This window comes from Lagopus leucura, unplaced genomic scaffold, assembly GCF_019238085.1.
Source record: "Lagopus leucura isolate 7727_CA_CO unplaced genomic scaffold, USGS_WTPT01 Super-Scaffold_100004, whole genome shotgun sequence".
NCBI lineage: Eukaryota > Metazoa > Chordata > Aves > Galliformes > Phasianidae > Lagopus > Lagopus leucura.
Genome location: NW_024962264.1, coordinates 1,485,677 through 1,503,937, shown reverse-complemented (window position 1 = coordinate 1,503,937; position 18,261 = coordinate 1,485,677). Strand labels below are relative to the sequence as shown.

The 18,261-nt window shown below is 44.5% G+C and overlaps 1 protein-coding gene across 7 annotated transcripts in view; it reads right to left on the bottom strand.

Moving 5' to 3' along the window:
- The window catches only part of GRIA2 (glutamate ionotropic receptor AMPA type subunit 2), an 83,909-nt gene extending 79,512 nt beyond the window's left edge, over nucleotides 1-4,397 (bottom strand). For 5 of the 7 annotated variants that reach the window (XM_042870868.1, XM_042870862.1, XM_042870863.1 and 2 more), the window contains exons 1-2: nucleotides 4,177-4,351; nucleotides 3,955-4,095 (exon numbers count right to left, since the gene is read on the bottom strand). In XM_042870868.1, the coding sequence (XP_042726802.1) occupies nucleotides 3,955-4,095; nucleotides 4,177-4,264 (229 nt within the window). In that variant the 5' untranslated portion in view covers nucleotides 4,265-4,351. Of the gene's footprint in view, nucleotides 1-3,954; nucleotides 4,096-4,176 lie in introns of all 7 variants that reach the window. The other 2 variants (XM_042870866.1, XM_042870867.1) reach the window with 1 other exon arrangement.
- Between the last annotated feature and the right edge of the window lie 13,864 nt (nucleotides 4,398-18,261).

Sequence of the window (18,261 nt, the reverse complement as noted above, 5' to 3'; positions counted from 1 at the left end):
ATAACCACACTGGGTAGTAATGAAGTCCTTGCACGTGTAAGAGTTAAGTACATCCTCACTATGTGCACATTCAACTGTCCTATAAAAGCTGGTGTAAATTAAAGCTTTTATCAGCATAAAAGCATGTTTACATATTAAAAAGAAATAAAAGCAGGTGTAAACATAAGCACGTATCAAAGAAGTTGATGGATACGTTGGTTGATAGAAGAATTTGGTTGGAATATTAAGGCTTGATTGATATACTACTCACAAATTGTTATTAAATTCACTTCAATGTTTATAAAGATGAAATAGATGCTTATACTGAACTCAAAACCGCATGGTAATTTTTTATTTTAGATATACAGGTGACAGCAATGCAATAATCACTCAATAAAACTCTAAGAAATTGGGCAGCCAAGCCAAAGCTTTCACAATTGTATCACACATCTGCATGAAAATTCTCTATGAGCCAGGAGCAAGGAGACCCAGCAGGGACAGCATGGCCATGCGACAAAGACCCAAGTTTCTTTAGGTAAAACTCTCATGAGTGGGAGAACGTTCAAGGTTTGCTGTAGAGCTTGATTTTTAAGGAAGAAATGCTTCCAAAAAAGCAGCAAAAGCATAATAGTTCCTGTTTCAAGCTACAGCCTGCTTTAAAGATTACTTATTACAGAAGTCTGTGTGATCTTATCCATTCTAATTACAAGAGGGCATCGAAGTTTCACGAGCACTCACTGAGCCTGAGAAATGTTTTACAGCGAAAAAGAAATGAGAAGGACCAGGAACATGAATGAACCGAAACAGAAGCATTTAATAAATTCCTCCTTTCCTTCAAAGTCAGTTTTAATCACTCACTGCAAAATACATCTGGGCTGGGACCTCAGCAATTTAAATTCAAATAAATACATCTATACTTGTTCCATCGTTACCACCACAGCATTGGTGGTAATATTTATTTTTGGCTTATTCTTTAACTATCTTGCCAGCAGGGCTCTGCACGCTACTCCTTTAAGGATGCTATCTCTAGCATTATATTCCAAAATGGCTGGGAAAACCTTTGTAATGACTCACAAGTTGCAACATGCTAGATATTCATACGTTCTCAAAGCTGCTGAAGATACAACAAAAGGGTCTAAGGTTTATGCATGAATCAGCATCCCCTTGTCACAATGTCATGGTGCAGTGATCCCTGCAGAGCTGTAAGCCTTCATTTAAGACGGAAAAACAGCACTGGCTCTTGAGCCAGCAGAATGAAACATCTCAGATCATTCATACATTACCCCTGTGCTGGAACCACTGTATGAAAACCTTGTTAGGGTTATGAAGGTTTTATAGTAGTCCACGGGAGACTTCTGTTTAGGTGACTCCAATATCCTTTCAGTCTAAAAATACACGCAGACGTAATACAACTACCCCCATTCAGGTTGGATGGTTTAAGAGGAAAGGATTTCATCTTCACTAGTTTTATTCTTTTGATAGAATTAACATTTTTTTTTTTAATGAAAATCTGATGCTGCCGATCATCAGCACTTCTCCAGTTAGCTTAGGCTCAATTACACTTGGCAGAAGGACAATAAAGTCCGATTTTTGGACACCACCCAATTCCCCATGAATGACCTGCAGTGCTTGCTGTACCTCTGCCCCAGCTGGTGCCACCCAGGGAGGTTCTGACACAGTGAGCTGCCTTGCTAACAAACCTAGCTTGCCACCCTCTGAATCACCATCAGTTCTCAAAGAGGGGTAAGTGCAACCCATTGCTCTGGAAGAATGTAATTACGGTCACAGCAGCCAAAGGCTCTTCTAATTGTGCCATCAACCTGCAGAAAGATCCATCCCTCCCTCAAAAAACATGAAACCCCCAGGTGCTGCTGCCCTGCGAGGTGTCAAACTGCTATTAGATGACAGCAGTGACTCCTGATGACCTGTCAGCACAGCCCTGTGACAGTCCGACGGCTCAACATGACTGCCTTATTGCATGAGCTACAGCAACGTGTCCATACAGCACCGAGAAGCAGAGCACCTGCCCTCCTCTGCCATGTTTCTGGGTAGCCTTCAGTGGCTCGGTGTTCTTACACGGGTGCAAACATCCCTTAGCCGTGCACGAGCACTGCCCCCTCTTCTACACAAGTTTAAAACCCCGATCCAGCAGCAATCCCGGCAACACAAACCCTTTGCTCCGTAGATGAGCTAATACTACAGGCCGGAAGCCTCCTGTGGATAGCCGCACGGTTCCTTTCTTTTTCCCTCGGTTATTCCCAGGCGGAGGGCAGCACGGGCAGGAGGGGGGCGGTGGGGCCCCGGGTGGCCGCCGGCTGCCACCTGCTGGCCGCGGGCCCGGCCTCGTGGGAGCGCCGCACGGCTGAGCTCAGCGCGTTCCTTCGGGCAGAAAGAGGGCACCGCCTCTGCCAACGTGGAAGCCCTGCTGCCGCTTAGGGAAAATCGCTCGCTGGAGTGAAACAGCGAGGCGTTCACACTGAGGTGTTCTCACTTCACGCTATCCTGCGTTTCTCTGCCCTGCTACGTTGGCTCTGCTGGGTTTGAGGGCAGGCTCCTCACGCACTGCTCTTGAAATAACAACCGGCCAGTTTTTCAACAAGAGCTCCAAGGGAAGAGAGAGAAAGGAGAGGAATAACATGGAGCCTCCTTAACCGTTCCTGCACGCAGCGCTCTGAAAATTCATCAACTGCTGAATTTTGCTTGTTATCTTCAGCATTCCTTTCCCTCCAACCACTCGGTTGGAAGGCAACCGAGGGAACACTGCCATACTTTCAGCATATGGTTCACTTGTCAGCCAAAACCCACAGCCGAGGTAACCTCGCTCAGCCATCAGCAGCAGCTGAGGTGCCTGAGGAGCTCACGTCTGAACTCTGTGCTCCAAATGATGGAAGCCTTGGGGCTCAGACAGAGGACAGCCCACGCCTCCCTCCTGCCTGTAACCCTACAGCACATGCACACAGCAGAGCCGCACACAGCAGGCGGCACAGGTCAGGAACAGAGCAGGTGCATGGACACACTGGGGGCTCCTTAACTTTCCTACAGACTCAATCTCTGGCACGCATGACATGGAGGAGGCAGGACGGATCTGTCTTCAGTACTAGCAGGAAAACCTTTTCTCACGTTTTATACATTTCAGCAATTTCACAGCACTGAAGGAACACACCAGAGCCATCACAGTTACACAGAATGCCACCTAGAACACCACACCACACTTTATGTCACTGAGGGTCTTAGGGATGCATACTGCAAAGCCTCCCCACATGCAGACCCTCCCCCAGTGGGTGACCGAGCTTCTCCAGCAGCTCGCAAAGGTCACAGCCCTGCTGGGGCTGCTGCACGCTTCCACCTTTTGGACGTCAGCTCCGTGTACCCTTACATCCCCACGTATGCTCCTCTGGATGAGCTCCCGCACCGCCTATCCCAGCGTGCGCCGAGCCAGCATCGTAGTAGCTGAGCCGGAGGAGCGATAAAACAGGAAAACGCTCAGGTTGACAACCGACCTCCGGCTTCAGCACCCCGTACGAGGACAGGGAAACGCGCCCTGCAGCGCCCGGAAAGGAGCGAGCTCCTCGCCGAGCGCGCCGCTGCTGGAAGCGGGGAAAGGCGGACCGCCTCCGGCCCCGAGAGCGGCAAGCCGCACGCCCCCCGCCCCCCTCCTCCCCTCGCCCTTCGCTCCCCGGGGCCACGCACGTGCTCCGCTCCCCGCTGCACGCGTGCGGCCGCGCCCGAGGCGGGGCCGGGGCAGACCCGCACCGCTCTCCCGCACCGCTCCGCTCCGCGCGGGGCCTCGGTGCCGGGCTGCGACGCGGCGCGGTAAGATGGCTGACGGCGCTCCGGCGGGGGCGGCGGGCTCCATCTTAAGGCTCCGCCGGCGCCGGGGGGCGCACGGAGACCCGGCGGCCACCTTCACCTGGGCCGGGCCGGGCGCTGCCGCAGCCGTTCGGCGCCGGCGGCCCCTCCCGCCCCGGTACTCACAGGCGTTGGTGACGGCGAAGCTGTTGGCGACCTCCAGGTTGTCGATGTGGGGAGTGAGCCTGAACTCGGAGGTGGAGAACTGCACCATGCCCACCCGGAACGCGCTGTACTCCTGGTCGGCGCCCCTCGGGAACAGCCCCCCTGCAGGCAAACACACGCGTCAGGCGGAGGGGCCGGCAGGGCACGGGGCGGGGGGCGCGAGGGGCGGCCGCGGGCACCTACCGATCTGTATGCTGTTGGAATGGGCCCCCCAGATCAGTCCCCACAACACGGGAGCCAGGCAGACAGAAATATGCATAATCTTTTGCATTTCCAGGAAAAGGAGAGCATCCACAAAGCCACAGAAACGGCCCTTCCTTCTTTCCTTCCTTCCTTCCTCAGATCCTCCGCGCTCCTGGGCGAGCGGCCGGGGGCTGCGAGCCGACCCTGCGCAAGGAGGCGAGGCGGAGGCCGGGCACCGCGAGCGGGAGACGCCGTTCCCGAGCCGCCGCCGCCGCTCTACTCTTCGTCCCGGCTCCGGAAATAAGCGGGGGGCGGGTGGCCGCGTGCCGTCGGCGGCGGCGCCGCTGCGCTCCCACTGCTGAGCGCTCCCGGGCCGGCCCTGCCCTCACACGCGCTCCCTCCGCCGGCGGCGCGCCTGCGCGGGCAGGGAGACTCGCGGGAGCGCGCGCCCCGCAGCCCCGCCCCTCCGAGCGCGGGCACGGCGAGGGCCGGCCGCGGCCTTCAGCACCGCGGACAGCGGTTTCTCTTTTTCTCCTTCTCCTCGTCGCTGCCATTGAATCGTCCTGAGCCTCTGCACAGACGGGGAAGGTCTCAAAGCTTCAGGCACTCGGCTGTCCGAACGAATGCAGAGCCTGAACACACGGGAAACAGGCGCTTGGAGGCCCTCTGCCCACAGCTAATTTAGTTTCACTCGAGTCGTTTCACCTGGTACCAATTTGGTACCAATTTCTGTCTGTGCTTCTGTCATTATCTCTCTCTCCTGAGAATGTGATGATCCTAATAAAGACAAGCGGTGCTGCAGTGGTGGCTGGCAGAGAACGGCTTGCATTTAGACAGTCAGGCAATTAAATGAACAGGTATTCACATTTAATACATGCTTTGATGTCGCGTTGCCAATCTCCTTTAACAGGAGCACAGTTCGAGCAGAAGCATAAGCTCCTTTCATCCAAGTCTGGGTGAGGAAGAGTCCCCTTATGCATACCAAATGAGGTTAAAATACAGCAAAGATCATGGCTGGAATATTGTATTTTAATATTTTATAAGAAAAGGAAAAAAAAATCCACCTTTATGCCAATTCACATTCTAGCTGCATAATGAACTTAAGTATTCTTTAAAACATAGCTAGAATGGTGCCAGCTGAAATCTACAAAACTCCCACTCTTTGAACTAATTGCCATTGCAGGTATGGAAAGGATTTAAACCTCACAGCTGGGTTGGGGTTTTTTTGTTCATTGTGTTGTATTTTAGAGAACAGCACTATTCCACACGCGCATCGAGACCTTTGTCAGAAATTGTTAGAATAATTCATGGTGATATATGTTTTAGCTGGTTAGGTAGTAAAATATGATTTAATTATTTCTCCTAGACTGCATACCAATGCCAAACTGAGTTTGGATCCCGCTGCAGCAGGCACTACATGGCAGACAAACTCACCTAAGTCAAATCTGAGACCTACAGAACATCAGGTAGCAGTTAGGTCATGTAAAAGTGACCACAGTAGGAACTTATTTACCAATTACAGCTGGGTGGGTTTTTTTTGTTTGTTTGTTTGTTTTGTACAGCTTATCTGTGGTGAGTAATCAGTCACAGCTGATACCAGTCTGGCAGTTGATTTGCTGTTTCCATTAAATAACTGCGTGTGTGTGTCCACATATGTGTTTAATGCCCCAGGTTTATATTGCCATGTCAGAACATGCAGAAAAAAAGAATGCCAACTTGGTAGTTACGTGGCCATATGCTGGGATACCAGCAAAACATAGAAGTTTTCAACTGAGATGAGTAGCTCCAAAAGGACAGCATGGGCTAGTGAATCAGCAAGAAAACAGCTTAACCAGAATTTATTAACAAGGAAAAATGCTAATGATAAAATAAAGCTTTCTTCAATAGTCCATTTTTTAAAAAAGTCCTATGCTAAATGAAAAGATACAAGTGGGCAATGGAGAAAAAAGGAATTTACAGTTGATAATAATTTATGATCATGTACTAAGAATAGACATACTCATTAACGCTGCACATAAAATAAAAGGCAGACCACATTACTGGAAATTATATTCAATAATTTTTTTCACCAGAAAAGCAAAAGAATCCAGCAAGAGGTAAGTAAAATCAGATGATACTTTCACATGCATTCTTCTAAATCCACAATAAAAGCTCATATAAAGAGAATCTGAACAAAGCATCAACAAGGGAACTGTTAATAATAAGCATCAATCACTTGTTGAAAGGAACATAGCTGTGCAATAACAATGAAAACAAAGACAGATGACAGGAGGCCAGATATCCAATAATAAGATGTCAACCTCCTAAAAAGGCTAAGTACCTCATCCTGATTTCATAGAAGGTCTGGGAGAGATTTACTACCTATTGCAAAGAGTGGGGGATATGATAATGGCTGTATTTGATCTAGTAGATTCCAATAGATGATAATCTGAACACACAGCACAGGCTGGTGAGGAAGCTAAAAGGGCTAAGCTATGTACTAGTCCAAAATAAATAGGAGTTTATCTGGAACACGTATCCTCAGTGATTCATCCTGGCACAGACCCGGCTGAGACAGGGGCTGCAGATCAAGGAAACGTTCATGTTTCAGCAGGTGCACAGAAGGCACAGACAGAAGCTTGGGAATTACTCAAGAAGGTGAAATTTTAGCCTCAAAGTCAGAAACATGTAGTGCTCACTTACCTGTCAGCAATGGCTGTGGAGTACATACGTCAGTGTGCAAAGTAGATGCTTGGCAAGAGCTCAGGTTGAACAGTTATGGTGGCCCCATCTGGCCTTACCTTGTTTGTTTTACATGCCTAGGATAATTTTCACATTAAAAATGTTTATTAGAAAAAAAAAATGATTTGAATATGCCATTTTTGCAGGATGCCAAAATGCTGCAGAAACATACGAACCCTTTGATTGTACTGCTGACTGAGAATTACTTCCCTACACAAAAATTATTGTCTTTGGAATTTTTGAGATCTGAAAAACCTCTGCAAATACCAACAAAAGTTTTGAGTTCCAAATCTTCCTTAAATTGTTTAGTCCCATATGCTCATGCTGTATCTCAAGAGTCCTTTTAAAAATAAAAAGTACATCCTGATCTCCCGTGCTCATTCTGCTTCCTCTGCTGATTAACAAACATGTCCTGTTCTCATTAACAGTACATCAACTCGGTGATGATTGGCACTAAGAAATAGCTTATGCTAACTCCTATGATGCAATTCTGACAGTGAAAGCAGACCTCTCTATCCAGTGGTATAAATAATGTGAAATAATCAGTGATAATCAGGAAACTTCAACTCCTTTTGCTGCATAGCTTTCGCTGTTACTTGCTTAGCTGAACAAATATGAGGAATTTATAGTGAATTGGGATTTATTATTATTCATTATATTTATGTGAGCTACTTCCATGCTTGCTATTTGCAAGAAATGTTGAATTTATTTTGCAGATGAAATCCCATACGTGTAGAGCCATCTGTGTGTGTAGAAAATCCACTACGGATTACTTCAGTTTTTCCTACCAAGATTATAGCAAATGGCATTATTGAGACTCCAGAGAAAAAATAAAGGAACCCTTTCAGATTAGACTATGCATACAAAACCTATAGCTCGTCTGGCAAGCCTTCTCTTTAGAAGTACCAAGACCTTCCCATTCCTTTCAGTGGGATAAAAAGTGTCCATCGCGTCGTCTCAGTCCCAGGGAATACATTTCTTATTCTTGTTCTGATTATTTTCTGCTTACATTTCACCTCTCTTCTTTCTTGCTGTCTTTATCCTTGCCTGGCTTTCCATCTGTTTCTCCAAAACATTGCCATTACAATCTTTTTTCCTCTCATGTTATTTTGATATTACCGTCCACATTTCCCTAGTGGAGTACAGCTAATTCAAATGTGTTGTATATTTTCCTTTAGACTGCAACAGTCAGCCTTGATCCTCGCTTTTTCATCTGCCACCTTTTCCATCTGTTCCATCAGCAGCGCCAGCCTTGAGCGTAGCCTTGTTTTTTATTCTCATCATGTTCTTATTCCTTTTCCACACTGACATCTATATTTGAAATATGAACCTTACACCCATTCTTCAGGTCAGCTCTTAATCAGCGCGACTCCTCTTTAAGCCTTGCATCCATTCTGTCACCTGTGAGAAATGCATCACTCACTGTTCATAAAGAAAAGCCGTTTGGGGGTGACGAAGATGTAGGATTTCATATGCTGATGGACCATGATCTGCTGAGGTACGGGAGTTTTCAAATAAGCTTTCCACCTAGGATCCTCCGAGTTCATAAACCACACAGTCAAATGTTTAAAGGAAAACACAAGCCGATAAGAATATCACAGACCACTCTCTACTGACATCCAGGATGCAGTTACTCATTTTTCTCTTCTGTTACTCATTTTTCTCTCACTTGTGATTGGGGCCCTTTTTCTGTACAACAGAAACAATTTCTTCACAGCTAGCTGTTTTTACTCAGCTATCACCAATCACCAGCAAGCACCACGGTGGTTTCACATCTTCAGAACCCCAAAGCACGCCAGTGAGGAGCAGCACCCAGTCCACAAAATATTGTCAGACTGGAAAGCAAGGTTAATATTTACCACTGATAGCAACACATTTGTATATGCATGCTCAAATATTTCTGATGGCTGCACTCAGCATTATCCTCAGTAGGAATTTGTTTCTACCATTTAGGAACTGAGCGCTGAGGCAGTACTTCAAGCAAGGATAGTAGTGGACAAACACTGGGCCATGGGAAATGGCCTGTGTAGTGATCATCTCAACCCATGTTGAGGCAGCACATTCTTGTTTTAGCATTTCATTTGTAAAAACTATCCATAAGAGACAAGCCTACTCTATCTACCCTGGAAACATGGGAAAAAAAATCAGGTGATCTTTTCAGGACTTGAGCCGACTGCAAAACTGATATCTTGACAAAGTCAAAGAACCTAGGACACAACTCCCTCTTATAACACACCTGGGCAAAGGTAGCTCCTGAACACCAAACAGTTAGAGATGGGAAGTCCTGAAAGCGGTACTACATTGTGACAGCAGTATTACTGACATACCATTACATGTTTTGTGACCTCTTCTAGGACTGAGGGTAGCGTTTAAACAACCTTTGCAAAGATGCTTTCAACAACAGCAGAACAAATTAATTCTTAGCTTTCAGTCGAATTCCTTTTTGAACAGCCTTCCTTAATATCCCACAGAACACGAATAGATCTCTCCTACCTACCTCACTTTGTCTGGACTCAAAGCTGTGGAATCACCTCCATCCTCCCCACAGGGCTTGAAGGCCAGGAGCTCCATGACCACCCAGTAGGGCTGCAGCAACCACACTGCTGTTGGCCCCACTTTGGCTTGGAGACCAGCTGGGCCTGCAGCCCATGCTGGGAAGGGGACAGGTCTGTGTGCCACCCCCTTCTCTTGGGGGCATGCCCAGTTTCAGAGTGCTCAGCAGGGCACGGGTGACTGGAATGGCTACCGGCCCCTTGAGAAACATAACACAACAAGACAGCCCTTTTGCTCCACGCACTGCCACCCAGAACAAAATGCACTGCAGTCACCAAGCAAGTAAGTGAAACTGCCATTCTGTTTCTTCCCCCTGCATGCTACCCTTCTGAGCCCTGTGGTAATACCAGAAGGTGTGCAGGCATGTGTATGGAGACCACTAGTTACAGGCATAACCACTTCATATGGAGCTGGCAATGTAATATGGTTTTATTTGTCCTCAGGTAAGAAAATTAAGTCATCAATTAATTTATAAATAGCTTCAAGATGGGTATTTTATTTTGTGAGCATGCACATTTCTAAAAGTGAGACAAAAAGCCACTCAAAACATAGTATTTCTTTTAAAAATATAGATGTGCATGTTTAGGGTTTAAACACTGGTTATGTTACTTCAATCACCTGATCATTTTGTCACAGCTTATGTCACTAGGAAAATAAAAGCTTAAGCTACAGTAAGAAATTAAACACAGACCAACCAAGCATTCCATTATACTTTATAAAAAGAACAGGAAAAAAAAAAGATATCAAGATATCAGCCCGGACAGAGCCAAGATATCAACCAAAATGGTTCTGGCAAATGTTAGAAAAATTTGTTTTTGACACAAATAAGTGAAAGACAAGTTATGATGTTGCAGAAATTACGCTGTGATTTGAGATTGAGCAGTTAGCAAAATTAAAAAGTAAATTCAGTTGGTAGAACAGCTGGAATTGCCCAAGATGAGCTGATAACTCCTTTGTTCTGAAAATATCCCTCAGATATGAAGATACTTTTGTTCAATAACCCACTGCAGGCATTTTATACCATTCTTTTAGAAAGCCTATCAAAACTAGGAACTACAATTAAAAGACCACTCTGTGAGACATCAGATCTCACCCTTATCTTTATGAACCTTAAGCAACAGAAATGTCCTTTGGGTTCCCTGTTAAGTTGTTTGACATCAATAATTTCCGAGAAAATAGTTCTGTCAAGAAGTAGCCCACTGGAGTTTCCGCAGAGATGTGCAGAGCTGTGCTCAACCAAAGCTTATTTTTAGCTCCCAAGAACCCCTCCAGTGGCTCAGCCCCAGAACTAGTTCACAGTACAGATAAGAGGTATTTTTATTCTCACCTCTGCATGGGCATGTCCTCCCAGTGATACACAACCTCCTGGTTGTGATAGAAGGCAGTGGTAATGTCAAGTTTTTACAGCAGAAAAAAAATAAAATAGTAAAGAAAACAAGCAGTTCTCACAAGGCACTTAATTCCACAGTTAGGACTAGAGCTACATCTCAGTAAATGCACAGAAAACAGCTTTTTTCTAATTGCTTGATTGCTTCAAATACAGGATTTAATTGCAGAGCTTACAATGCATTCTCTACCAATAATCAAAAACAATGCAAATTATGCTGTTTGTTTTTACTGAAACTTCATTTATGTTACAGAGGAAAGTTACAGAGATTAACTGCTGGCCATTCTCAGTGTCTATTTGGTTGCCATTTAACCTGAGGCTCACCTTACTGCTTGCTAATTGCACTGCCTGAACAAGATGTATGCAGAGCAAAGATGCGTGCAGATAGCTGGGTTCTCAGCACTTTTAAATGTCTAGCTTCCTTCATCACAGGTCAGCATACACAGCACAGTGCATCAGCTTAAAAAGCCGTGGTCCAGAACGTTACGTTTTGAAGGGACACTTTCTCCATTCATCACTTGATTACTTTCTGTTTATGTTAATTACAACTCATCTCAATACACCACCTCATTAGGACAGCAGACAGTTTGGTGGTGTTGACAAACAACTGTGTGATACCTACAGATAATCATTTGCAACAGCATCCCATGGAACAGCAGCAAAGTGAAATGGATGGAAATCATCACTCTTTCCAGGCTCCTGGAAGCTCTTCTTTTGAGGCTAGGCTTCCTACATCTGAAGAAGGTAGCAAGCTAACTGTGATTAAGATAAATGAATTGAATTTACTTTCAATTTCTTGCATACAAGCCAGACCTCAATGATTGCATCTGCACTGGTGTGGATTTACTGTCCCATAAATGAGAGTTTGTATCACCTAATCTAGCATTCCTATCTCAAGGATTGAGCTAACCTCAGAAAATACGTTCATACTTCCTGTTACCCCGTTTATGAGAGTCATTTCTTTACTAGTAATTAACTAGTAATTAACTAGAACTGCAATAGAACATTGCTAGTACTAACAGCCTGGTAAAATAATACTAACTAATCACTGTTTTTCTTTAAAAAGGAGGAGCCACTGACTACATTACACATCACAACGTTTGTTCTGAATGTGCAACTGAAGGACTTTCTCCAGCCTGTGGCTCCATGTCTGTTGGCCCACATAGCTGACTCGATGCCATGGGAGGGGATGGCTTATTTTGCAGGAGGCTGGAAAAAAAAACAGTAAAATGTTGACGTACTTCAAAAATACTTGTCAGACAATAGTATTTAAAATGGAAAAGGAGAGTACCATTCAGTCAGTAAATACTGACAGTACATTTTCTTACTCCTAAGAATGCTACTGTACTATGCATGGACATGTATGTGTGTGTACACCTGACTCCAAACTAATAAATGTACATTTTAGAATATACCACCCTTTCTGCAGATTCTTCTGCAGAGTTTGGATCTGAGGAAGGGACTGTTTGGTTATTTTAAGGAAGGAGTAACATTAAAGGGAGGAATGCACACATAAAGGGAGTTCAACTCTCCTCTGAGAGTAAAGCAAAATAATTACACAGTAAAACCAGCGTAAATGATGAGGAACATCAAGCACCAAAAATCAGAGGCAGACCACCTCAAGAAATGTTGAGACTACAGGATGACAGATATGGTTATTGCTATCGTCTATGACCACAACTGTTCTTAATTATAAAAAATAAAAAGTCTTTGTGTGCATCACAGTAGTGCCTTAAGGCCGTGTACAATACACAGCAAGAGAATATTTTCAGCAAGGCAGAGCCAATCTAAACAAAAGGCCATTAGCTGAAAGGAAAGTAGCATTGCTAGTCAATGCAGCAGAAGGTAAAAAATAAAATAAATAAAAAAAATAAAGGAAATAGATAGCCAGATTTGCACAGGAGGTCTTGGGGAGAGAGCCCTCTCTTTAGTTACCAGGCATTCTGCTTAGCTATGGGCCCTCACTTGGGACTTTCAGAGTAGAGCTGTTCAGACTTAGGCTATTGTTGTGCCTTTGGTCATGCACCACATGCCAGCCAGCAGCAATAGCTGTGCTGCTCAGCCAAAGACAACACCACTTCATCAGCTGCAGTCACGTGGCCTGAACTGGTAGGAAACACACACTGCAGGGGAGCGTGCTACATGGCACAGGTAGAAGGTCACTCTGGACAAGATTACCTGATTGCTCCCATCAAGCTATTTTGTTCTGTTGCAAACAGAAAACTACTGCAAGGTTCACGCTGTCCTGTCTTGAAAAGATGGAATCTCCTTCCAGCCAAAATAATTTATTCCAATTGTCAAAGCTCATCAGCCTCCCAGTGTGAGTCTTGCATAAATGGATTTTTTCCTGGCTGTTTCATTTGCACACTCCATGAATTTTTTTTCCACCTATTTAATTTCATCAAGACATTCTTCATGGAGACTAGTAAACTCACTGCAAGAGCACAATAATGTAAAATACACTGTCTCCTTTTTATATTCCCATGGAAAAAGATAGGATAAACTATAGCATGCTTTAACAACTCACACGCTTAGAAAAATTCCCATTTTAAAACGCTGTTCCTGAAATGGGAACAGTATGGAATCACACGATAAATAAAGCATGCTTATAAGTAACTGATGATATAATAAAGTGCTACCAAATTGGATACGGATTTTCTGTTTAAAGTCTCCCACGGTGAAATTCCTAATGGTCAGAATTCCACAAGAGTGGTATAAAATGCTCCTGTGAAACTGCAGAGCCTGGGAATATTACTATGGTGCTTTTGCAGTTATTGTTCTCAACAGCGTGCCTCTCTGTTGTGAAGAATGTCAAATGGCAACTGTGATGAACACGTCACTGCTGAGGCACAGGGTTTGGGAGGCTCAGTTGTGTTTTTCTTTTCCTGTTTGCAGCACATGCAGCCACACAAGGCAGTACAAAACACAGGGTTAATTGCCGTGCTCCTGTACAGCAACTGCAAGCACTTACACAGCTGTAGATGCTCTGGAGCCTTCCTGGCTTTAGCATCACAGGAGGAGCTCTAAGTCCAGAGAAAACAAGCAAGTACTTTAATTTTTGGCTGTGGAGGGCCGATGCAACCCTCTGCTACTGTTATGTATGTGTGCCTTTCCATTTGAGAAAGTTTTTTTTAAAAAATAAATTTTACTCTTCAGTGAATCAACTAGAAAATACCAAGTATTAGCAGATAAAGACTAAAGCTCAACTCCATGAAGCTGATAACAGTTCACGGTGGACGCTGTATGCTATTTGCATTGTCTTGAGAAGAAGATGGTTTCCACAGTCACCTGACTCTGAAACCCCTCCAGAACGTTTAGCAACCCAAAAAGTGCTGCAGCACAAGCAGGTAGCTTAATCCAAAGCAGAAGTGGATGGCCCCAGTCAAAGACATCAGCCTTTACAGCCAGCTCCTGCCGGCATCATGCCTTTGAAATAGCCAGTCTGTTAATTAATGTCTCCCAATGTGACAGCCTTTGGGAGTCAAAGAAACAAACAAATGAATCTGAAAGAAGGAGCCCGCTTGACACACTGATAAATCTGTTGTGACAGCGTAGGGCTTATTAAACACTGAGGAATATATTTCCCAAACCTCTGGGTCAAAACCAAGTTTGAAGGTTAATCAACATTTTAAAATAGTCACATGTGCTACTTTTCTTGCATATTCTGCTTTGGACAAGAAACTCATGATCCAATACATTGAACTAGAAAATACATTGCAAGCAGAGAGTTATTATCCAAATAAAACAATATTCTAAGTTAAAGGGACATAGCTAAATTGACATGATGCAGCTGGCGTTACAATTTTAAAGCCCAGAAAGCCTCTTGCCATCTGTCATCACTGATCTGTTCCTGAGCATCAGAGTTGGTGTGCCTTCATGGGCTCCATCAGGTTGATGTGAGGATCCCTGCCCAGACATCATGAGATGCTGGTGTGACAGCAGAATCGTCTCAATGAAGAAATAAGGCCGGCTTGCTGAAAGGAGCACTTTGCAGAACAAAAAAGCTAAATGGTGCTATTGATTATCACAAGGAATGCTGCAGAGAAAGAAGAAACAAGGGGCTGCCAACGCAGAGCTTTTCCTCTCAGCATCAGCAGCTTCAGGGATTTTTCTTGCAATTTGTACCATTAGAGGAGGGTCTCTTGTAGCTGGAGGGTCTTGGTGGAGGGCAGCTGTACAGCAGCTTGATCTGCTATACTCAGGAAGGTTTCTAGGGCCCTAGAACCTCTTGACTTTGCTTTCCTAAGTGAAAAATGATTCCTTCTGTGATGCTCATGGAAAGAAACAGGCATGCACAGATGCATATGAAAAAATAACTGATCTACTCCCACAGCCTGGAAAACAGTTACTCATAACCCTATCCTTTCTACTCCACAGCCTTCATGCTCCTTCTTCCATAGCACGTTATGTGGCTTATTGCCAGCTGGGGTGCATCAGGCTCAGCACTGCCTCCAGGTAAGGGAAGAGATTTTCCCCTATGCTCAGTGCTGTGCTGTCTCACCTTGAGCACTGCATGCGGGTCTGGGAGCCCCAACAAAAGAAAGACAAAAATATATTATGAAGTATTCAAAGAAGATGGGGACTAAGAAGATGGAGAAAGATGCAGAGGGCAAGACATACAAGGAGCAGCTGAGGTCCCATTGGTTTGTACAACCCAGGGCAGAGGAGGCCAAGGGGAGGCCTGATGGCAACTACAGCTGCTCAAAGGGAGCAGACAGGCATGGAACAGGCTGCCCAGGGCAGTGAGAACAGATCCAAGCTGCTGGAGTTCAAGGAGCATTAGAATACCATTTCCAGAATAAGGTCTGGATTTTGGGTGGTCAGTGTGGAGCTGGGGGTTGGACTCGATGACCCTTGAGGGTCCATCCATCTTGGGATACCGTGATTTTAAGATGATGATCCAATCATCATTACCAGCATTAGTGCTTTAAATAGAATGGCACTTTTCAGGGATAGTCTGTATGACTAAGATGCAGCAAGCAACCTCCTTCATGCTCAGATGGCCAAATCCCACTCACTCGTTTACACTTGCGTTGGTTCAGCACGAAGAGTTTCATTTTTGGCACTACCAGTGAACACCGTTGTCAGAACATGAAGCTAAATATGACAGAAGAGCTTTGTGACATCAAGATACACATTTTACAGCAGCATCTCTCACATCACCAGCAAAAGAAAACAATCCAGCTCCACCCGACCGTGCGTCACATGGAGTTCATCTATCCTACGCAGACACGAATTGGTGAACACCCCCATCAGCTGACTTTAAGCCTGAGCAGGGCAGCCAGGGCAGCAGCAATCTGTGTAGGGGTTAACACCAATTCTGATTGTTTTCCCACACCAGCAGGTAGGCTTTCCCCACCTCTGCTTGTGTTGCCATGGCTGCTTTGCTAGCAGTCCCCAGGCAGCAAGTTTGAAGTTAATTTGGGTAAGCCTGCATTAGCTGCAGATGTTCCAGGGACTGCAGAGTAGATACATTCATAGCAATGAAGGTTTTTCAGCAACATTTCACAAGAGTCACGTGTCTTTCTTCTGATGTCTACCACTGCCACTGAAGGAGTGAGGACAGCTTACAAGAGGTGGACAAGCATGCAAGTTTCCAGGCCAAAATGCAAGGGCATGCTGCAAGCAGCTCAGCTATTTTCTACAATGCTAGAGACACAACTATAACAATGAGAATTTATGTATTTAAGACTGGAGTTTATTTCTCCTTTATTCCATCATGGTCCCTCCTATGGAAAGAACTAGGTTTTGTATCTTTCTGGCACCACAGATGATTTATTTTTTTTTTTTAAAAGCAATTCTTTGTATTTTTATAAAAAGAAGGCAACCATTATACCATATTATTACTACATCCAGAAAAATTAAATTGTAGACACAAATAAAAGTACTTTTTAATCTCTCTGTACCTGAATTTCAGTGTTGGTTTTTTTCCTTCAACTGTATCTTTAATCCCAGAATTAGCACACCAAAGCATGAAGTAATGGTGTTCCAACATTCCCTTATCTGCCCTATACACCACATTTGTACTCATTTCAGCACTCAGTTATCTCTACAGCCTGACAAATCACTTGACATTGCGTACACTCAGGCTGCACTCTCTGGAAATAAATAATTTATTGTTATCTATTCTACAAATATCCTCAGCACAAGTTATTCAATAACTGCCATGGTAAGCTGCTTGAATTGAAGAAGAGACCAATGGTCTCATCTGTATTATGAAGTCTCTGCATAAATTACCAAAATATTTATGGCAGATTTCTTAAGTGAATTATCTTCTCACTCCAGGGTGAAATACTTTAAAGTAAATTAGGATATGCTTGTATCAGTATTTCCTTCAAAACACTAATACAAGCATACCAATCTTTATGGGTCACGACCACTGAACTGCCCCAAAAGGCAACGTTATATTCTCTTCAATGAATAACAGAGTGTTAAATCAGTTTTCTTTTTAGTCAAAGTCTTCCGTTTCCAAGATGTATAACCAATGAAAATAAAGATGTTATAATTAAGAAATATACAGGAAAGTTGGGCTAAACAAGTTATCATCCCAAAGAAGAATGGTTAGAAAGCTTACCCTTGTCCTGGGCTCACTGAAAAGACTTCAAGAAGAGCAATCTCCACAAGAGAGCCTTCCCTGCTGGCAGTCAGCTCTTAAATGGGGTCTAGGAGAGGTGCAGCCAGGCTCCACTCCTTCCCATAGCACAGGAGAATTGCCTTCACCTGTGCTCCGAGGGCTGACCCATTGCTCACCTCAGGTGGTCAATCAGAGGTTCAGGCTGTGATTCAGCAGTTCCCATACACAAGACCAAATTGATCCAAAGACTTAGGAGAATGAAACCTGTTTGGCAATGTTTCTAAGTGGTCGGTAAGTTGCACTCACAGAAAATCATTTCTTCACTCCAAAGATACATTGCTCACATATACTATCTCAGACAGAATTAACAGAAGACTGAAAAAAGAGGAAGTGACCAAAATCACTGGCAGAGCTGTTCTTACAACTGGGCATCAAGTACAAATCTAACCAGCACCACAGAATAAAGTATGGATTTCCACACTTTGAGAGCCAAGTAAATTACTTCACCACAGTCCACCCCACACATCCTGGTAGAGTATCAGTGCACAGTAGCTGATAACCTGCTCAGGTCACATCCTTACTTATTGTGTAGCTTCAGTTTCTGGATGAAGTTAAGTAATGGATTAATCCATATCTAAAGTAGCACTTCCTGCTAAAGAGTTCTAGAAGTCTGACCTATAAAGATGCTTCCAAAGCTTTGAAGGAAAGGGTGCTACCCCCCTGATGCTTTATTACCAAAAGATACTGAGGTTTATGCTAAGGGTAGAACAGAGATTTGTAACTCTCCTAACAGCCAAGAGGAGACCGTAAAGCAAATGCCAGCTGAAACACAGATGGTCTCTCCATTAGA